At 52.5% G+C, this 24,012-nt stretch overlaps 9 protein-coding genes and 1 non-coding gene across 10 annotated transcripts; 5 read left to right on the forward strand and 5 right to left on the reverse strand.

Moving 5' to 3' along the window:
- Positions 1–432: 432 nt before the first annotated feature.
- On the forward strand, positions 433–2,040 carry J4E90_007610 (uncharacterized protein; the record flags this gene model as incomplete). The annotated part of the gene is made up of 1 exon (XM_051437145.1): positions 433–2,040. The coding sequence occupies one exon, from the start codon at positions 433–435 to the stop codon at positions 2,038–2,040; it is 1,608 nt and encodes a 535-aa protein (XP_051288891.1).
- Positions 2,041–2,275: 235 nt separating this feature from the next.
- J4E90_007611 (uncharacterized protein) lies at positions 2,276–3,820 on the reverse strand (the record flags this gene model as incomplete). The annotated part of the gene is made up of 1 exon (XM_051437146.1): positions 2,276–3,820. The coding sequence occupies one exon, from the start codon at positions 3,818–3,820 to the stop codon at positions 2,276–2,278; it is 1,545 nt and encodes a 514-aa protein (XP_051288892.1).
- A 468-nt stretch (positions 3,821–4,288) lies between these two features.
- Positions 4,289–5,179, reverse strand: J4E90_007612 (uncharacterized protein; the record flags this gene model as incomplete). The annotated part of the gene is made up of 2 exons (XM_051437147.1): positions 4,289–4,953; positions 5,002–5,179. The coding sequence occupies 2 exons, from the start codon at positions 5,177–5,179 to the stop codon at positions 4,289–4,291; spliced, it is 843 nt and encodes a 280-aa protein (XP_051288893.1).
- Positions 5,180–5,347: 168 nt separating this feature from the next.
- Positions 5,348–8,169, forward strand: J4E90_007613 (uncharacterized protein; the record flags this gene model as incomplete). Its single annotated transcript, XM_051437148.1, has 2 exons — positions 5,348–5,465; positions 5,522–8,169. 2 exons carry the CDS (start codon positions 5,348–5,350, stop codon positions 8,167–8,169), a joined length of 2,766 nt encoding a protein of 921 aa, XP_051288894.1.
- Positions 8,170–8,434: 265 nt separating this feature from the next.
- Positions 8,435–9,721, forward strand: J4E90_007614 (uncharacterized protein; the record flags this gene model as incomplete). The annotated part of the gene is made up of 2 exons (XM_051437149.1): positions 8,435–8,441; positions 8,487–9,721. 2 exons carry the CDS (start codon positions 8,435–8,437, stop codon positions 9,719–9,721), a joined length of 1,242 nt encoding a protein of 413 aa, XP_051288895.1.
- A 2,653-nt stretch (positions 9,722–12,374) lies between these two features.
- J4E90_007615 lies at positions 12,375–12,480 on the reverse strand. The gene has a single exon. It is a non-coding gene; the product is annotated as a tRNA-Lys (tRNA).
- A 1,076-nt stretch (positions 12,481–13,556) lies between these two features.
- On the forward strand, positions 13,557–14,513 carry J4E90_007616 (uncharacterized protein; the record flags this gene model as incomplete). Its single annotated transcript, XM_051437150.1, has 1 exon — positions 13,557–14,513. The coding sequence occupies one exon, from the start codon at positions 13,557–13,559 to the stop codon at positions 14,511–14,513; it is 957 nt and encodes a 318-aa protein (XP_051288896.1).
- A 2,012-nt stretch (positions 14,514–16,525) lies between these two features.
- J4E90_007617 (uncharacterized protein) lies at positions 16,526–17,985 on the reverse strand (the record flags this gene model as incomplete). The annotated part of the gene is made up of 7 exons (XM_051437151.1): positions 16,526–17,150; positions 17,199–17,299; positions 17,361–17,428; positions 17,475–17,518; positions 17,571–17,720; positions 17,769–17,793; positions 17,907–17,985. 7 exons carry the CDS (start codon positions 17,983–17,985, stop codon positions 16,526–16,528), a joined length of 1,092 nt encoding a protein of 363 aa, XP_051288897.1.
- A 2,068-nt stretch (positions 17,986–20,053) lies between these two features.
- Positions 20,054–20,834, reverse strand: J4E90_007618 (uncharacterized protein; the record flags this gene model as incomplete). Its single annotated transcript, XM_051437152.1, has 2 exons — positions 20,054–20,562; positions 20,717–20,834. The coding sequence occupies 2 exons, from the start codon at positions 20,832–20,834 to the stop codon at positions 20,054–20,056; spliced, it is 627 nt and encodes a 208-aa protein (XP_051288898.1).
- Positions 20,835–22,619: 1,785 nt separating this feature from the next.
- On the forward strand, positions 22,620–23,999 carry J4E90_007619 (uncharacterized protein; the record flags this gene model as incomplete). The annotated part of the gene is made up of 1 exon (XM_051437153.1): positions 22,620–23,999. One exon carries the CDS (start codon positions 22,620–22,622, stop codon positions 23,997–23,999), a length of 1,380 nt encoding a protein of 459 aa, XP_051288899.1.
- Between the last annotated feature and the right edge of the window lie 13 nt (positions 24,000–24,012).

Consider the following 24,012-nt stretch of genomic DNA (forward strand, 5'->3'; position numbering starts at 1 on the left):
CCGCTGCATAACTCTCGCCAACAGCGGCTGCAATGTTTTGTATTTCCATCCGCCGGGACTTGGGGAGGCATTGAATGGCTTGCCGCGAGTCATACTGCTAGGGCCAAGGGCGAACAGCTCCGTGCCACGACACCTGATGTTCGAAAGGCAGCATTAGCATGCTGCGTGATGTGCAGCCTACACTTCGAGGTACAATATACATGCGTGCAAGTAACCTCTTCGGAGAAAGAGCGCTGCAGTTCGGCCATATTTCCGTCCTATGACCGCTCGCGACGACTCAACACGCGGGCCGCGCTCGTTGGCTGCGTAGCCATTCCGCGCCACCTAGATATTCCGCGGCAACATTTATGGATTCCTCATGTCCCAAGTACCAGGCCCTGTTAAGGCGTTCACTGCTAGTCGAACGATCAATATTCTCCAAAGTCCGCGATAATGAGACAACTGACATCATTCCCAACCATCGACGTCCTAGTAATAGGCGGAGGAAATGCGGGCTTCTCCGCCGCAACAGCCGCCGCAGAAGCAGGAGCACGCCGCGTTGTCCTCATCGAAAAAGCACCAGAAGATTGGGCCGGAGGTAACAGCTACTTCACAGCAGGCGCCTTCCGCACCGTACACAACGGTACCAGCGACCTGTTACCCATCGTCAACAACGTCGATACCGAGACAGCAAAACTCATAGACATGGAACCATACACTGAAGACGATTTCCAGAAAGACATGGATCGAGTATGCCTAGGCCGTTCAGATCCAGCCCTAAGCAAAGCGCTCATCTCAGAATCCAACGAAGCCGTAAAATGGCTCGCAAACAACGGTATCCGATACCAACTCTCCTTCAACCGCCAAGCCTACAAAGTAAACGGCCGCTACAAGTTCTGGGGTGGCATGGCCCTCAAGACGCAAGACGGGGGGAAAGGTCTCATTCAAGACCACCAAGCCTGCGCCCGCAGACACGGAATCGAAGTATACTACTCCACACCTGCCAAACGCATCGTAACCTCTCCCTCCGGCACCGTCACAGGCGTTATTGTAGACCACAAAGGCATCTCCACGCACATACCCACCAAATCCGTCATCCTCGCTGCCGGAGGCTTCGAAGCAAACCCACGCATGCGCGCCCAATACCTGGGTCCAAACTGGGATCTCGCCCGCGTCCGCGGCACGCCCTTCAACACCGGCGAAGTCCTCGAGTACGCTATCCGCGACGTGGATGCGAAGCAAGCGGGGAACTGGTCTGGGTGTCATTCTACATGCTGGGATGCTAATGCGCCTGCTAACAGCGGCGACCGGCTTATCTCGAACGAATTCACCAAGTCGGGGTATCCACTCGGCTTGATGATTAACACGGAGGGAAAAAGGTTTGTAGACGAGGGCATCGATATGCGAAATTACACGTATGCGAAGTTTGGGCGGGCGATACATGGGCAGCCTGATGGGGTGGCGTGGCAGGTTTGGGATCAGAGAGTGTTGGGGTGGTTGAGGGACGAGGAGTACAGGGATGAGAGGGTGGAGAAGGTTTGGGGGAAGACGGTTGAGGAGTTGGCGGGGAAGTTGGCGGGGGAAAGTGGGTTGAATGCGCCGGAGAGGTTTGTGGAGACTGTCAAGGAGTATAATGAGGCGGTTTATGCGGCGATGGCTGAGAATCCGAAGAGGAAGTGGGACCCGGCGGTAAAGGATGGGCTTACTACGCAGTCACCCAAGAGAAAGCTGGAACTGGCGAAGTCGAATTGGGCGCTGCCGCTTGATAAGGGTCCGTTTATGGCTGTCAAGGTGTGCTGCGGCGTTACTTTCACATTCGGGGGTCTGGCTGTCAATCCGGAAACTACGGCTGTTATATCAAACTCCGGAAGAGAGGTTACGGGGCTGTTTTGTGTTGGCGAGATGCTGGGTGGTTTGTTCTATGGCAATTATCCTGGAGGTAGCGGCTTGACTTCTGGGGCGGTCTTTGGAAGGAGAGCAGGAACGGCAGCGGCGAGATTAGCTGCTATTGGGGATACTACGATGTCTTCAAAGCGGCCGGCGATTCTATCACTGTTATAACAGGCAATGAGAAGTATGATTGTAGTTGGTATGCTCGGATAATGAATGTCAATACAACATTTCCAATGGCTACATAGTTGTCGTACTGCTGGGCTACTCCGTGTAAGCAGCAAGTGCTAAAAGAAAAGCCCGTTGTCGCGATCTTGTAGCGTACGAACCCGTGAAAAACATGTCGAACCCCTTCAGGACATATCTCGATGTTTGGCGTAAGTCGGTAGAAGCCATCTTGTCGGTATTAGGGATCCGACGCCTCTTGCTCTTGTGTGAATGAGAGTTCTCCCGACGCCTCGATCACTATCTTCTTGGAACGTGCAGCATTCCACCACGATGGATACGCATCTCGAAGTTGTTCGAAGAAGATAAAACCGTAATACCGGAAATCTCTACTCAACCGGGGATATGCACAACCGTCAGCAGGCCACTCCGTTCCTATGTCGATCACGCACACATCCTGTGCTGCGTCCAACACGTGCTCGTCTGACACGTACTTGACCACGTGGTAGTCTGTATTGTGGGTTCCTTCGATCGCGAGATCAGGATCGTTGTCCACATGAGGCTGGTGGTGGTGTTGGGGACCGACATAGACGATGTGACAAGGATCTAGCAACCATAGCTCTTTCAGATTGAAGTCCGCTAGCATCTGTAGCAGATCACACCAGTTCCCATGACTGCTCGCGAGAAGAATATGTCCCAATGCAAGGCGCTCCAGGTTCGGAAAGAAGTTGAGGAGGTTTAGGATATCGAATTCACTGAACGAGTGCTGGTAGTCTGACATCAATCGAAACTCTTTCAGGTTTTCGAGTTCATACCATAGGTCTGAGGACCATGAGCTTAACTCAAAGGGTGCACCAAACGGTCCGCCGTCACCGATCGATGTCTCAGGAGTCTTCGAGAGTGTTATCTCCAAGTATTCTAGATTTACCAGCTCTTCAAGGCCACCTAAATTCAGCAATGGCGCAGCCATGGGACGGGTGATATCGATAGCGACGCGCGTCAGCGTTTTCGGGAACCACTGGAATGGATCGCTGTCCCGAAAAAAGTTGCTGTGAAGAGGATCACCCCTTCCTGAGATCGCGCAATACGATGCCTTGTTGCCGAATAATGGACTCTCGACACTTTTCAACCAGAGTTGGGACTCCTGAAAAGCCTCCATTATCTTGGGGAAGATCCATCCGCTCTCCAATTGAACGCCCCACCAAGAGTATTCGCCTTCTTTCAGTGCTGGATATCCGTACCTGGCGCGTTCTAGTCCTCCTTGGAAGCAAGTCTCAAATGAGACGCGGTCCTGTTCCGATACTTTCCACTTAGGCCAGGTTCCATCGAGGCAATTTGGGTGTATGGGGTAGTATCGAAAGTGCTCCATCGAACTAATCTTGCGCAACAGATGTACTAGGTACTGCGTCACTGGATTCTGCTTGTCGAGCTCGTCACGCCCAGGACCCGAGCGGTCGTACTCTCCGAGGGTAACGAGGCCCATGTCCATGCCACAGATTGTGATTGTCTGATTAAACCGACGAGTGTATTTTGGAATTTCAGTGATCTCCTCAAGTACTGGGAGTCGATGGCTGTACCACACGAGAGGTGTCCGGGAGACTATATCGACAAAATCGCGTATCAAAACATCCGACTCGAACCAGCGACGCGCGACGAGCCGACTATTGAGTACTGTGCGGACGGAGGGCTTGCAAAGTCCGTCAAATCGCTCGCTAATGGGCGCCGGTTCTGTATGGGTGATATGGACGAAAACATTGTCGAGTATTTCTTGTGGTAGTTTCTCCATGGTCGGCCGTAGTAGAAACCTGTTCTATGAATTGAGAGGACGGGGAGAGGAAGCGCGCATAGCTTTATAGCAAAGGCTTACGCGTTCGTCAACAGTTTCCCGTGACCATACAAACGGTGCATACATTACGGAGAGGTAACACGCCCTACCAATGTGAATCTGCAAACGCCCAATGCTGTGAGATCTGACCAAACGATCACCTGGGGCGATATGAATGACACATGCACGTCAACCTAGAGAAAAAGTGGACACCATAGGGTCTACATCGATGTTAACACACCCACTTTGCATGTACTCATCTTAATGTAGTCTGCAGACCCGTCCAGTTTTTCCCTTGTATGAGGTGCATGTATTCGAGAGCGATCAAACGCTTCTGCTCCACGTGCTCAGGTGTTGTTGCGACAGAACACGTGGAACCCGGGTATCGATAAAACCAAAACGCCTTGTCCAAGCCCAGATTTCAATTATCTACCTTTTCCTCGTTCTCTTCGGCGCTGGCTTCGGCTTCGCGCGATTTGTTCGGCGAGTAGTTGGCGCACTGTCTTCTTCAGACTCGGCACTAGATTCTTCATCGTCATCATCTTCGTCCTCTTCTTCTGCGGATTCAGATACGGTGCTCTGGGCCTTACTGTTCTTTGCAGCGTTGGCTCCAGCCTTGGTACCCTTGCCGCCCTTTGCAGCTTTGCCTGTTCTTGTGTTCTTTGCGTTCTTGGGTACGGGCGTGGCTTCGGTTACACTCTCAGCCTTTTGCGAGTGCACGCCATCGGGGAGGTCTTTCAGTAGGCCGATGCCTGGCGCATAGAGGTCTTTGTATTTTTGGATGGGCGTCATGGGTGGTGACGAGCCGGCCGCAGAAGATTCACGATGGAAGCGCTGGAGCCACATGAGCTTGCCATATTCGTCTTCTGGCAGCTCGAACTCGGGCATGCTGTTGGCGTCGTCGGGGTCTAGCGGGTCGGGGTCCTCAGAGAAAGCGAACTCGTTCTCGCGCGTATCGAGGGCGTCTAGGTCGTATAGCTGCGACAGCTTCTTCCAGACCCCGGGAATGCGCGTGTGAGGAGCGTCGTCACTCGCGAAGCCGTGCGAGCGCATGTCGGTATGGATGGAGATCATGCGAAAGTGCTTGTGCATGCCTGATGATGTCAATGACGTGTTTAGCAAGAGGTATCACCATCTCATACCTGTCGGCTTCCACTTCATCATGCTTTTCAAAAGCTGTGTCTCCTGCTCGTCGGCCCACGGATCGCTGAGCAGCTCATCTTGCGACTGCACAACGCCAGAGTCTTGCGGTGTTTGGGGCTGAGTGTCGCGCAGGGGCGTGGAAGCTGCACTCGCCTTTGCCTTCTTTCGCGGCGGCATGGTGGGGATGATTGGTCGTGGGAGTGAAGGGAAGTGAGTGAAGGAAACGCGCAGTCGCGAGCTGCAGGTACAGTGACGGAAGGCGCAAGGGTCCGCGTAGGGCTGAGTCGCCAAAACCACGGCGCGTCATACCCCTCCCTCACCCTCGACTACTCCACATTCGCCGCCATGGATGCGCGTGATTCGATTCACGATGTCTTCAGTACCGAGCACCTGTGGAGGCAGCCTTCCTTTTTTGACGATGATTCCCAAGAGTCGTCGCTCTTCGCTCCCCTCGAGCTAGACAGTGGGTCGTCGCGTCTTTTCATCCGAGCATGTGAACGCGTTGCTGACCAGCCACAGTCTCCTCAATCAGATTTGACCATCCTTACGCGCCCAAACATGACCTCGAACGCGAACTGCGACTGCCTGATCTGGACACGTTCGAATTTGGGCCCCTGCCTGAGCTCGACAGTTTCGACGACGATAGCATTCCCATCGAAACACCGCCCTTAGAGCCCGAAGAAGACGTCTGGAAGGTAGCCCTTGACCTGGGACCTGCGAATAAGGATGTCCTGTTCTATACCTGGGAGTCGTTCGAAAAGGGAAGGCACGTCGAAAGCCAGACACCATACATAACCGAGCATGGCCCCGAGACCTTCGATGCGACGCTGATGCGAGACGAGGGCAAGAATGCTGGTCGGATACTGAAAGGAGATGTACTCTTGCAATCGCTCTGGAACCTTGGTCTAGGCCGATCCTCTATACTCTTCCAGTTCAACCCAAAGCTGAAGACGTTCCAGCCCGCCATACCGGATGGACGAGCTTCGGGACTGAGCCTACAAGCAGCGCAGAGCTTGATCCTGTACTTTACTTTCATCGGCAACACATTCCTTTATCTACGCTCTTTCGCAGAGCGCACCTTTGCCTCGGCAGCGTCGATCCCCGCAAGAGTGGCTCTGGCCACATCAATATCGAGCGTCCTTTCAAGCCTGGAAGATACCCTAGGAAAGCAATCTACCAAGATCCGCTCGCTCATCCAGCTTCAGCACCAGTTTGCGAAGCCTCGCAATATCCTTGTTCACGTTGCTCGTATGGCAGATGCTGTCAAGCATGCTAAAACCAACGAGCAACTGTCGTCCATATTACACCACCGCCTGCTTGAGCTGGAAGAGGGGGATGAACAGCTTCGACAGCTCTCATGCCAGGTGCTCAGTCAAGTATCCAGACCAAGCTTGGAGCTCCTCGGGGAATGGATGGGCATCAGGAAAGAGCAAGTTTCTGTGCCCATTTGGCAGCGCAATAGCTTCGTAACTGTTGAAGACCCCACTGGCGATACTCTTACATTAGACTACACGTACAGATCCGAAATGATGCCAAGGTTCATTTCCCCAGAAGACGGTAACACGATATTTGAGACAGGTCACAGTCTTCGCTTCTTGAAATTGCAGCACCCCTATCATCCCCTGGCTCGCCTTGATGGGTTAGCAGTTCAGCCTCCGGACATGGATTGGGGCTTTCAATGGCAAGATATCGAGATACTAGCGTCAAAGGCAAAAGCGTACGAAGAGAGGCTCCGACAAGCATTGCTCGCTTTCAGCACAGGATCACATGACGAAACAGCTGCTCTCTCTACCCAATCAGCACCCAAGTTTGCGACTGAGATCCCGACGAACTCTCAAGATCTCGATCGATACTTTGAAGACTCTATCCGGCGCATGGATGACACACCGAAATGGTCGTGTCAAGCGCTGCCAGACGAGCTGCAGCTTCTCATAGAGGGGACACTAGAGAGAACAAGTGAAAATGGCGAGGCCGTATCCAATACGTTCTCGCCACCCATGTCTTTAGCATCTACTCTGTCGTTCCGCCCCCTCATCACCGCACAAGCGAAACTAGTCAACGCAGCCACGATTCGCTTGTTCTTTCGGTCACATCAGCTGCGACTTCACCTGTCACTGCAGCGGCAGTACCACCTTCTAGGTGATGGTGTCTTCTCATCCCTATTAGCAACCGCCCTATTTGATCCCGACCGCGAGAGTGCCGAGCGTCACAAAGGAAAGATGCGTAGTGGAGTACATATGGGGTTGCAACTAGGGTCCCGAACGTCATGGCCACCAGCAAGCTCGGAGCTTCGATTGGCATTGCGAGGCGTTCTCAGCGAGAGCTACTATTCCTCGACGCTCTACCAGTCAACACAAGGCGATGAAGTTGTAGCTGCACCTACAGCGCTTCTCAACAACAGAGACAACGATGAGCTTCCCGGACAGCTCAACTTCGCTATTCGCAACCTCACCGAGGCGGAACAGGAGAAGGTCATGGACCCTGATGCGTTACATGCTCTCGACTTCCTGCGGTTACAATACGTGGCGCCTGCCCCGCTCAATCTGGTGATCACGAGTACCTCTCTAGACAAGTACGACTACATCTTCAAATTCCTGCTACGGCTTCTGCGCATGCTGTTCGTCGTCTCGCATCTACCACGCGAGTATGCAGATAGCAACGCTCGTTACTTCAGGGCCGAGGCGTATCACTTCGTGATAACGCTCACCAACTATGTCTTCCAGACCGGCATTGCAGAGCCGTGGGACGACTTTGACACCTTGGTTCGGACTGTCGAGACCAGGTTGAACGAGGAAGACGCAGCCGGCGAGCTCGGAGTGCGTGTCACGGAAGGTGTTGCATCTCTGCGCGATTCGCATGAGAGATGCCTGGACAGCATCTTGTTTGCGCTCTTACTCCGGAAGCGACAGCGCAAGATCATGGCCCTTGTAGAAGAAATATTCGACCACATCCTTCTCTTCGCCAAGATGCAGAATGCCAACACACAACAGACGGAAGAAAGTGTGAAAGGTCTTTACGCGAAACTCAGAGGAAAGATACGGGTGTTCTTGAGTGTGTGCCGAGGCCTGACAGGCAAACAGGGCTACGGCAAAGGAAGAGGCACTGCAGAAGAGAATCAAATGGAGCGGCTGGTAGTCGCAATGGAAATGAACGGCTACTTCGCTTGATGATAGGAAGACAATGAAAGCAGGATAGCGTTTGGGCTGTGGCCTATCATCACTCCGTGCCACAATCATTCCGCCTCGTTTATTCCGTCTTACACGACAAGGCACCAGCCCCACTTTTCTTCACGCGTGTATACTCCGCTGCTTACAATCATCCCCAAAACGATGACCACATACGCGGAACGGATCAAGATAAAAGAGACAGCAACCGCCTTCAAAAATGTTTGACTTCGACATTCCATCACCTCTCAAAACACAATAAAGCAGAATGGCCAGTCCACGCACCCACACCCTAGACAACTTCCGCACGAGCCTAACAGCCCTCGTAATCCTGCACCACGCCTCCACCCCCTACGGTGGTGCAGGCCCCTGGCCCTACACTTCCCCCCGCTACTACCCCAACAGCTCCCCCGCCCTCGTCCTCTTCAACGCCACCAATCAAACCTTCTTCATGGGCTCCTTCTTCCTTGTCTCCGCGTACTTTTCCTCCATCGCCGCGAAGAAGAAGACGAGGTCGCAGTTTCTGCGCGAGAAGTGGAGGAGGTTGGGTGTGCCGACGCTTGTGTTTTGTCTAGTGAGGGGGGGTTTCGTGAGGGGGATATTGGCGGGGAGGTTGAAGGGAGAAGGATGGGGCGTGGTGGGGAGGGAGGTTTGGGAGGGGGTCAAGAGTGTGAGGGGGATTAGAGGGCCGGTCTGGTATTGTGCTACGCTTTTGATCTTTGATGCGGTGTTTGCTGGGGTGCTGCCGGGGTATTTTGCGCGTGAGAAGCCGCTGGTGGCTAAGGAGAAGAAGACCTCTGGTACCGTCTCTAGCGATATCAAGGCCAGCGCATCGTCGACGAAGACTTCATCCCAAATGGAAGTCACCAACGCCCCAGAGGAACCAAAGCCCTTCCGCACAACCCATGTTCTAGCTACACTAGGCCTGATATCGACTTCATCCTTCTTGATCCGACTCTACTACCCCGTAGGTCGAGCCTTCTGGCCGTTGTTCCTCCAGCTGGCGTATGTATCCCAATACGTTACTTACTACACCGCCGGCATCTACATCCACCGCTCAGGACGTTCACTCCAGAACGCCATCTCTTCATCAACCTTACGCATCGTCGGCACCATCACCGCCTCCATCGCCTCCCTCAGTCTCTTCCACATCAAATTCCTACTCGACACCGGCATGTCTTTCCCCGAGATCGTCCCACTCATCTTCGGTGGTCCCAACCTACTCGCGTTCCTCTACGCTTTCTTCAACGAATTCGCTGGCTTGACCCTCGCTTCGCTCCTTCTGAAAGCTTTCCACAATCCGCGTTTGGCATTTCTTAGCAAGCGCTGGATAGTTGGTAGCATGGATGTAGCGAAGTACAGTTATGCGGCTTTCTTGATTCATGCACCTGTGGTCCTCGATTTGCAGTGCTGGTTTGGAAAGAAGGGTTGGGAAGGTATGGGGGCGGTGGCATCGGCGGTTGTGGTGGGGGCTTTGAGTGTGGTCGAGTCCTGGGCGGTCGGGGTGGTGTTGAAGAAGGGTATTGAGTGGGTGGGTTGGAGAGGATATGTGTGATTTACTAGAGAGTAGTAGGTCTGGGGAGATGCAATCGTAGGAGAGTCTGTGCTTTGAGGCGGAAGTTTACCTACAACGCAATAAAATGACTGCACTAGGCTCTAGTTCAGCGGTAATGATGTACTAGCAGTTGTTTCCCATTCTCTTGCTTGCGACGCTATCACATTGTGGCAACAACTAGGCCGTGTTCACGCCCTGCGAAGAATGCGTGCAAAGGGCAATATACCACAACATCCGAATGGTGTGCCAACGGCGCCTTGCAATCGCTCGTCGTCAAAGCATATCTATGGGAACTGTCCCAAGCTGCAAGATCCTCCATTGTGAAACGACTTCCACATAATCTCCCATCACATCCTATATCAGTAATGGTTCCGTGTTCAACTGAACTCTAGAATAGTGTCAACAGGCAACTCTCCGGACCGCTACAGGGTTGACATACCTCTTTGTCTGTTGATGTTTCATCTTTTTTAAGCGCGTCATCTAAGCACGCCTTTGCTATTCTGTAATAACGCTCCCGCGGATTGAGATAGGAAGCCCCTGCCTTGCAATCCAATGCCATGGCGCGAATGGCAAGACAATACACGTTACATGGTGAAAGCGTGTAGTCGGCTGAGAGGAACCAACCAGCCCCTTCGTCCACTAAACCGAGAATTGCATACACCTTGTCGCGGGCGTCGGTGGCATAACTCGTTGAAGACCAGTACAAGGCGGCCGCCAGACGCGTGACACTATGGTTCCAGTTGTACAGACGAATCATAGGCAACACACGGTCGAGGTGGTGTTTTTCCATTGCTGCCGGATGATCAAAGTGATTGGACCGTAATCTCTCCAAAAATCGCCCCAAACGGGGCCACTCTAGGGACGTGGTACCACACATGATCGTGGGTTTCTTGGCAGCGGTGACTTCCTGGATAATCCACACCCGACACCAGTATGGGTTTTGCACGAGATAGACCACCGCGGCGACGATGCTGGAACCTATAAAGGTCCGACAGATGTTGTTCACCTTGTTTGGAGAGAGACAGTGATGCCAGTGAGACTCTATCATCAAACTCAATTTCTCGATGTCTCGATTTCCTGGACCCAGCCACATTACCACCTGAGCTGCATTGCTGTAGATAGTTCTCATCTGCCCTACTTGGTGCATTCTCTCCTTTGGATTATCTTGATCGATGCAGATTGCATCAATCCAGAAGCTGGAATACGGGGACGCGTTTCTTAGATGCGTCAGAGCTTCTCTGAGATTCGATGTGACGTATGCAATATTGCCATCCAGATAAATCGGGTGCCTGATCGTAGCATCTCCCCAGACGTAGGAGAGCGCTATGTAAGGGATACTTTCTGACTTAACGTTGTACTCCTTGATCGTACAGCTAATGTCTTCATCACCGAAGTCAGGCAGAAAACGGAGTAGTCTGATTGAATGCGCCCCTCTGAGTTCTCGGTATCGGTACGTTCGCTTGGGTACATTGGTTGCTTCTTGAGATTCGGGTGAGTCCGGAGTGGCAGAGCAACGCCCTTCTCGCTTGCTCTTCGGTCTTGTTGAGGCATCGACCAAATCAGTCAGTGCATCGCGCCCGTAGCTATGTATTGACTTCGGCGTTAGTGAACATTAATTCGTGGCGTCGTCATAGCAAAGCCAATATTCACCTGGTCAGATCGTGGGGTCTTTGCGCGACAGGCATCTCGAGTATTACCAGGCTGCGCCTATAATCGACGTAATCTCCGACAGAACCTCGAGAGGTGCGAGAGACAGCGGCCGGGTAAGACGACAGGGGGCCATATAGGGCCTGGTGGTCAGTCGACGTGGTGAATGAACGTTGGCGATATGAAAGCCAAAAGGAATAATTTGCGCCACATATTGCCAATGCCAACGGTGTTTACTTGGGGCAGTGCAAGGCCTCCCTCTTTGCGCCCGCTTTCCAGGTGGCAGGGCCTGGTCCGCCTCCAGTCCTAAGCCGGCTAGCGCGTCTGGGCATGATGCGCAACATTGGAATCGCTTCATTTTGCAGATTACACAATGGGGGAGAGGAGGGTATATGAGCGAACTAAGGGGTTTACCGACCACATGGACACCTACGTGTTAGAGACACTGTGCCATTTTACAATGTCATTTCCCCAGTCAAACTGGCAGAATTTTTCACTAAAGATTACTACGTTGTCGCCATAAGACATATGCAAAAGAACGCCAGATTGAGCGGGCTTGTGGTTCGCATGACTGATTGGGCGTTCTGTACTTGGGTACCTAGGTAAGGATGAAATCAAGCAACTGCCAAACGAGTCCAGGGATTATAACGTCCATGTCCTATATAATCAAGAGTTGTTTATTAGGTGTTACAAACAAGAGAGGGCTTCGTTAGATAGTTCGTGATCTTGGGGTCTGGTCGGGGTGGATGATTTAGCGTGTCTGGTCAAAAAAGTCCTTCACAACCGCCATCACTTTAACCCTCCTTTTTTGATCTTGTGTTGGACAAAACCTTTCGAAACGAAAGCTCGAGTTGAGGGACAGCTCTAGGTGCTGTCGTATCACTGTCATTGCGATTTGTAGTCGTTGTGGGTCGGCTAGTGCAGAAGTTCAAAAAAAGTCCTTCACGGCCACACCTCCAACACCTCCTAGTCAGGATGACGATGGACAATGACATAGCAAAAAGAAAGCCCGACGTGGGGGTCGAACCCACAACCTTGAGATTTGATACAATCGTGTCTGTTAGGACGTGATAACTAAGAGTCTCACGCTCTACCGATTGAGCTAGCCGGGCTGATGTTGCTTTCGATGGAAGATTGGCCAAATACAACATTTATAATGTTACAATAAAACTCTCGAGCTCCCTCATAATCGTATAGAGTCCTTGGATGTGAAGTTTGGATCGAGATGGAAAATTTTGTTTGGGCATGCGGGTCGGGACTTATCAGATTTTGCCAATACCCGAAAACCCCGCCTTTGCCAACCAGCCACCCATCCATCCGGTACACGGAAAAGACAAGCTCTTTACTTGCTCACGCTACAGTTCGGGCGCGCTATCGTAGTGTATGTATCTCTACTGAACCCAGCACAAGGACTACTGCAATGGTCGGAAACAATAGATGTGGCTCCAAAACCTTACAAGTTGTTTGCGCATCATTGTTCTGCCTTGTAAGGCATGTTTTGCTGCCTAGTCAAAACATGCAAGTAATCTGCACGACACCGCTCCAGCGGACACCCTTGTCAATCTTATACGGCACAGGTTCTAGAAGGAGAAGAGGTATGCCTCCCGTATTACTGCATTCCGACAAGAGACGCGTGCCAATGGTGGCGAAGCACGAAGATGGTCTCATGGAGGCGCATATAAGCTCATTGCGCATGAGCTTGAGGGATGTGTACGAGCTTACTAAAGAACGTTGGACCAGCCTCCCTCGGTTCATTATCATCCTAGATGCATGTAGGTTTGTGATGCACACACGTTCGGTGCTCAGTGCGTTGTGGTGTACTCAGGGGTCCGATCCGACGGGTAATATTTGAAACGTCGATAATATGCCGCTTAGTGGTCTGGATACGAGGCAGAATGGGAGGCTTTCTGGACCTGCATCGCATGGGCCGAGGATGATACAAGTAGATGGTTCGCTTTGGCCGAGAGACGGTCAGTATCCTCGGGTCGACCAAGGATTCGTTCCGATGTAGTTGCGATTGCGCCGATCGCTCGCGTGCAAGGGGTAAACACGTGACGTCATCCTAACATCAAGCTGTGCTGCGGAACGCGTCAAGTCGAACCCAAACACTCCAACAACTCCGTGTCCAAAATCTCATCGGCGAATTCGCTACTTGTCAGTCATATCCTTGATAATTCGATGTTTGACCATGCCGCGGACGCGAGGCGAAGCAAGCAGTGGCGCTGATGCGGAACGCGATGCCAGTCAAGATCAGGGGACACAGCCGCGAGACACTGCATCTGGAGCGCAAACCGCTGAGTCTTCGACACAATCTGCCGGCCAGAAGAGGAAAGTGACATCCGAGAATGAAGCATCTGCGAAGCAACGCCGAACGAGCGAAAGACAGGGAGCAGCTACATCGGTACGGGCCGAAAAGAAGGGAGAGCGACCAAAGGAAGAAGAGCCGGAACAGCGGAAACCCCGCCTCACGACGCCAGATCTGGAATATGAATACGATCGATCGAAGCTACGTGACCCGAGACCAACTCCGGGCCGCAAGGCACGTCCGCGCTGGGAGGACAGCCCTCTTACACCACAAGAGATCAAAGACCGTATCAACGAGAACTTCTACATACCCAAACCCACGAAGCCCCCTGCACGTTTGAACACTGCTCTCAAGGATGGAATGTTCAGAGACGAATGCCGCTTAAACCCCTTCAAAGGCTTTCATGATCTGTACAAATGCCATGACAAGGGGCGAGAGGGCTCACCTACCTACGATGGAGGCGGCTTTGAGCTCGACTGGGAAAAAGTGGACCGTTGGATGAAGCCGCAAGCGTACAACAAGAACAAGATGGTGCGTGGCATGGAGAAAGCAGTCGAACGGGCAAGGACTGAGGAGCAAAAGATGTTTGATCTGTTCTTCTTGGCCAAATGGAACGATGACGAGGGTGTTAGCTCCATGGTGAAGGACTATGTCAAAGACCAGGTGTCAAAAGATATCGGGGTGCCGTGGCATCAAATCGGCCCGGAGCAGGTGCAGCAATGGCGTGACAGAGGCTTCCAGCCTGTCAACTTCTACAACTGGTGGGAAGAGCCCAACGAAGAGGAGAAGAAGAGAATGATGAACATGATGTCAGGAGCTAGTTTGAGAAAGGACTTGTAATTGCATAACCATATCTGATGATGTTCCAGGCAAACATCACTTTGACAACACGCTAGTTTTTCCTCCGCCCATATGACCCAAGCTAATCTCAACACGTCCCATGCTGCCGCCGGAAGACTTTTACATATTAGGCCCTCCGAAGAACACATCAGGCCGTTCAAAGCGGACCGTCTCACGGCTAAGCGAAAAGCTTAACCTACAGATGCCACGCGTCTCAGCAATCCCGCTGGCTCTTGGTAAGGCAAACAGCGAGGCGGAGTCCCCGAAGTGTGGTCACCTGGGTCCCGCTGTATCGTTTCACGTACTGTAACGTAACGTAGCAGTGAGTTGTAGCTCTCGGTACGTGGGTTTTGGGCATCTAAGGGATCGTGCCGCGTAGTCTGTCTATTCATAGTAATGTAGCTGCCTGAATTTTCTCCAGGACATGTGGGGTGTGGGGTGTGGAGTTTCTGATACAGTGCTTGGAGAAGTGACGGGATGTGGAGACTTTCGGTCACTCCGTCTTGACATCGTGTACGTGAATGTAGGTCCGATCTTACTATCAGAATCGGATTGACAACACTATCAGATGCTCTTCTCCAAGAGTCCACAGAGAGAGAGTCACAGCAGCGAGCGTTAGTCTCGCAGTATCAAGTGACCACCTGTAGAGACTACACTCGCCTAACGCGGGTATCGCCCTTAACAAGTGACGGAAGTAGACACCTTTTCTTCGTGTAGGATCTAGTCTCCTTGCGTGCCCATAGCTTCAACACACCCACTTCGACCTCATCATGCATACTAGCCAGGTGCCATCACCCACGCCAACACGAAATTTTCATTCAAGCATCGCCGAACACTTCGACGGGCGATACCGAATGCAAGTCTAACACGCCAGCGGGTACTTGACATCATACTTTTGACATCATATCATCCTTCTAGAGTGTTCATGTGCCCAGATATACATTCTTTCCATGCAGGAACGCGTACCCCTTCCCACGATACCAGACGCAAGTATACGGCGGTGACGAGGCCTACTCCAGGCAGCAATGCAGGAACATACCAACCGAAACCAGACCCAAAGTCCGGTCCGACAATGTGAAGAACAATATATGCCGTGCATCGACGACACAGATCGACAGGGACGGGACGCCGTTCCACGGAGGTGATTAACTTCAAGGTTCCATACTAACGGTACCTACCGCTGTGCGGCAAGCCATCAGCCTTCATCACGCGCACGGTGTATCGTGACAAAAACCTTCAACACCAACAACGCCCAAGCGAAGCAGAATGGCATGATACCATCTACAGGCGCCAAATGCTGCAGGGACTCGCGTGTGTAAACGAGAAAAAGTCACACGCGTCGCGCAACGGATGAGGCAGGTAAAACAGCGGTCCAGGCGACGAGATCGTGCATCGTGCAGCGGGCATGGACGCGGATCAGGACACTCTACATTAGCTGACACTAGCTAGCATGTATGTGATCACTGGTGTATTGATGCGCGTGCTGGCCTGCAACGGCTCAGGCTGTCTTCAAGGCAGAGAAAAAGAAACCGCCCGGGCGTGGCCCGCCGCGCAACAACCCTGATTCGTGATAGTGGGGACGGTGCTATTTTGACTCGAATGGGTAACCGATCCTGTCTTTTTGTTCTTCTTCTTTTTTTCCGTAGATGCGCACTTTACTTGGTTGGGTAACTTTAACGCGATGGGGGTACGAGGCGTCCGACTTGTACTCGGGGTTGAGGCTGTGCTGGGTTTAGGCGGCCAATCAGGGGTCCTCACTTCCGGGTTTGTCACGTGGTTAGGCCCTTTCGCGTCTGGAGAAGCTGCAGTAGTTGGCATCAAGGTTCGCAAGATGGTCTTTGAAACGCAATTGACACTCGGTGAAACGAAAGATGGGTCGAGGCTTTGTGGGCGGAGAATTATCTTTATTGCATATGTGTGACGAAACTCTCAGAACTCGACCTATCAAGTACTTGCCAGATCTGACATATTAAGTAACTGCCAAGCTATACCATCTAACATGTTGCACAGCCTCACGACTGATAGTAAGGATGTTGTGAATGTCTGGGGTCACGGTACATTGCCGATGCGCTTTGGTCGTAAACCCGCTGACCTGATGCAGTAGGTGGCGAGTAATTCGGCATCGTGGCATATGCTGCTCGCTCCGTGGAGGCTGTGTAAGCAATGTTGTGGGGCATTATTGGTTGCTGGGCGACCGGATATGGGCTGTAGCCATACACTGACGGGCTCGTGGGTGCACCGGTGTGCAGTGACGGCGAGGGGTGATGTGCGTAGGGCGACGTTTGATCCCATGTGGGAGGCATGTTGGAGCCCAGTGGTGGCTGAGTGTATAGATACTGATACGGAGTGACCGATGAATGGTGTGAAATCCGGTCGGCTGTAGCGGTAGGTGTGGCGTATGTTTGTGGAGATGACCATGTTGAGTATGCGTCGTTGTCGAAGCTTGACCAGGAATGGCGACTTGATCCGTGTGATGGTGTGGTCAGGAACGTATCGTACATGTGAGAATTGGGGGAGAGGTAGTCATCGTCCTCGGCATAGTTCGACAGGGCCGGTGTACCAGAGTCGGATGGAGAACTTGGAGCATTGGGAAGGGTGATGCCCTGGTTCTGGTATCTTCGCACGAGGACCGTATATCTTGACAATATTAGGAAATAGTGCAACAAACAGTAGTGAAGAACGTACCTATTCTTGATATCATTCTTTGATCTTCCTGGAAAATGCTCACGTTGGATGTCTTTCCAGTGTCGTCCGAGTCGCTGGACTGCATCAATAAGTGTTGAGTCCTATACAGCACCTTTCAGTAAGCCGAAAGTGGTTTCTGTCCGTGAGACTGCTATCACTGACATCTAAGTCGCGCCATTCGCTTCGATCAAGATCCGGATTAAGTGACTGCTGCCACCGCTTCGCGCATTCTAAGGGATGGTCAGCAACGAAGTAGTAATACATCGTAGTACTTACGGTCTGCACTGCGACTTCCGACACAGCTTGCTACCACTGTCCATCTGTTGATAGTGGAGTCAGTACCAGTGTATGCTTCCGATTGTTGAGCCATACTTTTGGCCGTATTGTTGGACCCCTCTTGAGAGCAACTGATCTTCACTCTTCGACCACTGCCCCTTCTTGAGACCTCCTGCTACCGAGTTGTGCCACCGTTTTCGACAATCTTTGTTCGTTCGACCAGGGAGGCTATCGGCGATTCTGCACCTGCAGGCACTGTTAGTTGTTGACTTGAGAGGAGTCAAAGCAACATACCAATCCTTGACTTCTCCTTCTACGACTGATGATGCTTAGTTAGCTTGCTTAGGAAATGCTGATATGCAGAGACTGCTGCGTAGCTGCGGAGCATAGAATACCACATGGGCTGTGTCTCATGCAACTGGTGTAACTTACGTTGGGCCTCCACTTCTTCGCGGAGTTTCTGATCTTCCGCTAAAGACCACTTCCGAGGTTGGCGAATGGAATTGTCCATAGCGATCGGGAACAGGTGAAGATGCTGTACTCTAGGATATCTGAATATAACCAGAAGTCTATAGACGGCAGATAGGATAGTATGGTCAAGAGAGAGGACAAGAGTTGTTTGGAGATATTGCAATAAACTTGAGTTATGTCAACCAAGTAGCAGTGACCTAAGGACTTGGTACAAGTAAAAAGTGCAAGACTATCAGCAATGTAGACATCGTGAGGAGACAACCTCGAGCGGAAAGCTAGCATAATAGTGTTCCAGCGCCTTGGCAAACCAGGTCCTTGGATTTTCCGGAGGGAGAGACGGCAAACAAGCTGTATGCCAAGCTGTAATGTTCGACGGTGGTACTCGGTTCGGCTAGTGGACGGCGCAACCTACAGCGTTTTCGAAACAGCCCAGTAACGAACATGTTCCATGCAGATGGACGAGGCTTTGCAGGCCATGACGCGTGCGTGTATGGTTAGTGCATCGTCTGACGGGCCGTTGACCAGGTGGTGTGTACAGCCCCCAAAGGATTCCCGCACTGGCTAGGTCCCTGTAGGTAAGGCTGCATGGACCATACACCGCTAACCCAAAAGAACTTCAGAACTTAGCAGCCGGTTGGAATAAGCTTATTGCTCCACAGGATATGCCATGTAGTCGCTAGGAGCAGCAAGTTGCATAGCGTGCCTGATGTAACAGCCGCTCGTTGCCCAGAGACCTGCTTTTACCCTTTGTGGGCCTAATCTTCTAATGGTGGAAAGCTCGCTGGACTCGCATGAGCACGAGAATTCGGATATCTATTGTACGTCAAATTCCTGCGAAACATAAGTGTCTCAGACGCCAAAAGAGGAAGCCCACCCGTTGATGATTTCGAGGTGGCTTCAAAAAACGTGACAAGGTGGCTGTGCTCTAGTCCAATATGGGCCAACGCTGATCATCTCGGAAAAGCAGCCGAACAGATCTCTGGAACAGTCTAAGCCATCTGATAGCCGCATATAATCCGCGAAGGGACGGTTGCGATATGCGTGGTAGCTGTCGCTATTGTTGACATCTCGCCACCACTATCGTGCGCAGAGGGTGTTAATACTGCAATGTTTTAGTGACAGTCTGCGCCATGCGCTCGAAGATCCGCTAAGTTCTCAGACGGAGAGTGTGTTGCTATATGGTGTCGTGCCATTGGAACGAGCTCGTTCAGTTGGAGGCGAAGATTACTCCTGGCGGTCAGTCCGCAGTCTTGCTGGTACGACAGGACCAGGGAGGCGATTACAGCGGTGGCGAAGACGGAAATCGGCAGTCAGATCAACTGAACGCATTCCGGTGAAGTGGTGACTATTCGCGTCTTGTGTATGTTCACATAGGAGGTCGTGAGAGGTACATGCTAGGAAGTGAGAGCGAGGCTGGGAAGAGCGTTCACCCCTAGCGCGTGGATCGCGTTCCGTTCGGCAGGTACCGTCAGCCACTTTTGGCAGTCGCCGACTACTCCACGACACATCCAACGCAGCAACTCCGACTCGCATGGCGATCTGGCGTGTACTGATTAAGCAATGCGCTTTTATCGCTCGATCGCTCTAAGTTGTCTCCGAGCCTACTGCTCCTCGTCAAAGGGCTGAGGGTAGGGCTGAACATGTAACATCACACAACCGCATTGGTGCATGGTGACATCGAACGATGCAAGAAAGAATACAATGTACATAATTGATTCGTTGAGTCAATGGTGCTTTCTCGGTGAAGAAGCTGTGCACCTAATCCAGACTATCTGTGGCACCACTGCTTCGTCACAGTCTGGCCTATTGTATCTTGTGTAAATAAGCTGCTACCCTCTCTGAGCAAGCATGTCTGTGACGACGGCTAGATCGTAGCCACTCAGCATGCTTCCCGATCCATTGGCCAGTATGATGTTCGACCTGCGGGAAGTGCAAGATTTGCATTGTAACGAACGGGTCGAAACCGTGTTCGTTGTAAAGCGGAGCGGTGTCTCCAGCACTGGAGTGAGTGCGTGGATATTGATAAGAGCGCGCGCACGCGTGGGCTGACGCAGACGTACTATCCCTTGGAGCTGAGGATAGTAGCGTCGCTATCGTCTGACGATGCTTCAGGTCTTGCCCATGAGCCTCTGCGCTTTCGCAAGCAGGACTGTGCTCTCTCGACCCAGCTTCCTTTGGCCATTGGGTCCCCTAGCTTTGGCCATGGTTTTCCTGAAGCGCTCACGCTCAGCGATCCTCTTTGCGCGCTCCTTCTCCGCTTCCTCCCTGGCTTTTTGCCTCGCCTCTATTTCCTCCCTCTTCTTCCGCGCCACTTCTGTCTCTTTCAAGAATGGCTGTGGTCGAGCTCGCCGCTGTCGTCTCTCCCAAGTCTGTGTGGATTCTGGCTCGGGCGACTTCTCTTCCAGCATCGCGACGCGATCAGGGTGAGGCTCCAATGTGGGCTCTTGGACGGGCTCAGCAGGCTCCTCATCCTCGTCTTCGTTGTCGTCGTTGGCAGATTCGCGGTCGTAGACAGACTTGCGCGGTGCCGTCTCTTCGTTCTCTTCGCGGGCTTTGAGCTTTGCGTATTGCTTCTTCAGCTTTGCTTTGGTGATAAGGCCTTTCTTGATCTTTTCGACTGAGTACCCAATTAGCAGTTGAACTATATATGCCATGCCAGCAAACGTCGGTATTGCGTAGTTGCCCAGTACTCGAAACTACTGCGATACGCCTGTCTGAGTCCCTCCTCTGCGAGGTTTTTATGCATGGAGAATACGATGGAGAAAACCTACTCTTCCGTCTATGGGTGCCATCCGGCAAGTTTGCGGGACCGATGTCGAAGCGACCCTTCTGCTTCTGCTTCTTCACCGCTGACTTTGCGTCTCCTTCATGCGGTCGTTTGACTGCCATATCGAAGGCTATGGTTGTGTTGAGGAAGTCTTGAGGCGCGGTATGGAGCTTGTCGCAAGAACGCGAGCCGACTTTCTCAGCCTTGGCAAAGTGGGGCGCGATCTAGAGCCAGTCACATGGTCTTCACCACCGCGGCGGTCCTGAACTCACGCCTCAGCTTTGTGCACCATCGCAACTATGCACCAGCAAAGACGCATCCCGCGGGGACGTGCAGGAACACCCGGATGAGCAGTGTGTTCTTTTTCGTCGTGTGACATGCTGCGTCGGCCAATACCGGTCCGGCGGCATGGGCGACTTTATCAGCAGCGATTAGGAACTTTCCGTCTTGCAACAAAGATCACAGCGCGTCATCTGTCCCGGTCCCTGCGTCCCTCCTCTCCGCACCTTCAACTGGGGCGCTCCACGCTGTTTCGTCCTAAAACTGGGCAGTATGACTGTACAATGAAGCGCCCACTGGAGCCAGCGCACCCCGTTTAAACTGGAAACTCTTACTCATATCATTCGCCGGGCCAGCAGGTGCTCCAACCGCTTGACCTGACGTCTCCGCCATCCTTACGACCTGCCATCTCAGTGCTCCACGTCTGTTGCGCTCGCAAACCCGCCACTATTCTCTGATACTTTGTCAAATCTTTGTACTCATGCTGTCTATCGCAACAATTTGTTACAGCCATGCCCATCTTTCATGATCCCCATGACAGTCCACCAACATCGTCATTCTTGCCTCAGGCCTTGGCCACCGGCTTTGAAATGCCGCATACTCCGGGATTTGCTGTAGAAAGGAACATGGAACCCGGCATGCAGCCAGAATCGCCGAAAGTCGACCTGCTACAGGATACGGACCCTGGGTCGCCCAGCCAAATGCGCAAGCCGTCCATGTTCGGACGGAAGGACTGGATGGAAAGGATTAAACGAACGAACAGTCCATCGTGGTTGCAGCGGCAAGGTGTGAGTAGCCGGAGAACTAGGAAACGTCCACCATGGTGCTTGATAATCAACGTAAGGAATACTGATCATGAATCACAGGGCGATTCCGTAACTGAGCGCGACTCCTCAACCCGACCGACATCGCAAGACCGACCGACTACACCTCAATCTTCATCCGCCGAACTACAAACCTCCCGAATCTCCACCCCGGAACATCTCCGTGACCCTGCAGCGGTAGGCCTGGATATCGAGCGTCCGCGATCGGCATTACACTCTGGAGATTTTAGAGAGAAGAGAGCGGGCACGGCCTCGGAGAATGACTCCTCATCTTCAGGCTTCCTAGCGACTTCCCCGGTGGTGCCTTGGAATCGCTCGTTCCCGTCTGCAGCTTATACTTCGAACCGCAACGACGTCTCGTACCCGGTGCCACATCACCCAGATGCCCGAATACCCGCGCGAGCGCGAGCGATATCGCAGTCATCACAGTCACCGTTTAGTTCATTTGCTTTTCTACCGCCCACAAGCCCGCTTGTCCAGCAAGCAAACAACACAGACTTGGACTTTTCCTCTAGGCCAGGCTCGCGGCAAGGGTCCCGAAGTCCCGACAGAAATAGTCGCCGGCATACCTACTCTCCTGCATCCTTTCATGACTACCAGTCCACCCAAATGGCGCGATCCGCCACCGGAACTCCGGCAGCTCGACACATTCGCCACAGTGGTTCAATGCCATACCAGGCGCACCAACCGCGACGATCAATGACTTTCAATCAGTCTGAGCCTCAATCTCAGTCGCAAACACCATTCCTACACGCTCGGCGCCCATCCTTTTCCTCGGAAGCATCTCCGTTGCAACACGCCCCCATGGTCGGTTCATATGAGGAGTCTATACTTCGCGGGCGTATGTCTACTACGCCTTCGCGGCCTCTTGATTTCGTCGCCAAGATTGGTGTACTCGGCAAAGGGCAATGCAAGTCAAGTCTGAAGTGCCCACCCCACGTCACAGTCCCCTTTCCAGCCGTATTCTACAGCTACAACACCGGTAACGGTAGGATCTCAGATAATGAGCCGAGCCCTTACGTTGGGCACATTGACCTGGAAAATACTTTGCCACCGCCAGATGAATGCAGCGAAGCTAGTAAACGTAAGCGACGACATGTGGTGCCAGCCCCCGAACAAGACGATCTTGACTTCAAGCTTAATCTTGGTGAAGAGGAGAGTGGACAGAGCGTGAAAGGAGACCTTCGTCGTAAAGAAAAGAAAAAGCGACGATCTACGTCTCCCAAGGCACCTCCGGGGGGATGTTACCGGATACCGCCGCAGGGGCAGCTACAAATTGTGCTGAAGAACCCAAACAAAACCGCAGTGAAGCTCTTCCTCGTGCCATATGACATATCGGACATGGAGCCAGGTCAGAAAACCTTCATCAGACAGCGCAGCTACTCTGCTGGACCCATTATCGATATGCCCGCATCTTCACGGAGGAACCTGGGAACTGACCGTCCAGAGGCTGCCCTCAGCAACTCGGACGATCCGAACGACCGACCTATCTTGCGTTACCTCATACACTTGCACATATGCTGTCCTTCAAAGGGTCGTCATTACTTGTACAAAAGCATACGGGTCGTTTTTGCGAATCGTGTACCAGACGGTAAAGAAAAGCTGAGGAATGAAATCCAGCAACCTGAGCCTAGATACAGCACGTACAAGCCGACGCGAGATGCATCATCGTTGCAAAAGACACATCTACCGGGAGCTCAACCAGCTACGGACAAGGCTTTCCGTCGACGCAGTGCTGGATGGCCACTGTCTCAATCTCAGCACTTGTACGATCAGCTCGATGGATTGAGGCAGCACACTCCATTACCACCTCCAGCCGTCAAGTTCACTGGAGGTACCACCAACTCCTCAGCATCAAGTGGCTTCAACTCACCTATGCCGGAACTACAGCCCATACCTTTTACGATCGGTAGGCTCGCTGCAATCGAGTCACGGCCTATGTCTCGCGATCGCATGGACATTGATCCGAAGAGCCCCTTCAGAACACCCATTACTTCGCCGCGAGCTGGCGTAAGTAGTCCGAAAAGTCAAAGCGATGGTACCTTTGAGAAGCTCAGCAAAGGCGACATTGGCTACGGCGGAAATGCATTCTCTCCGCTCGGCAGCCCGTCCGCTCCGCCCAATGCCGGTCTATTATCACAGCGGTTGCGCGGTTTGGATGTTCAGCGCGACGAGGAGGAGTAAGCACTCTTCACTC

Source organism: Alternaria incomplexa (assembly GCF_024043165.1).
Source record: "Alternaria incomplexa strain BMP 0042 chromosome Unknown scaffold_11, whole genome shotgun sequence".
Taxonomy (NCBI): Eukaryota; Fungi; Ascomycota; class Dothideomycetes; order Pleosporales; family Pleosporaceae; genus Alternaria; species Alternaria incomplexa.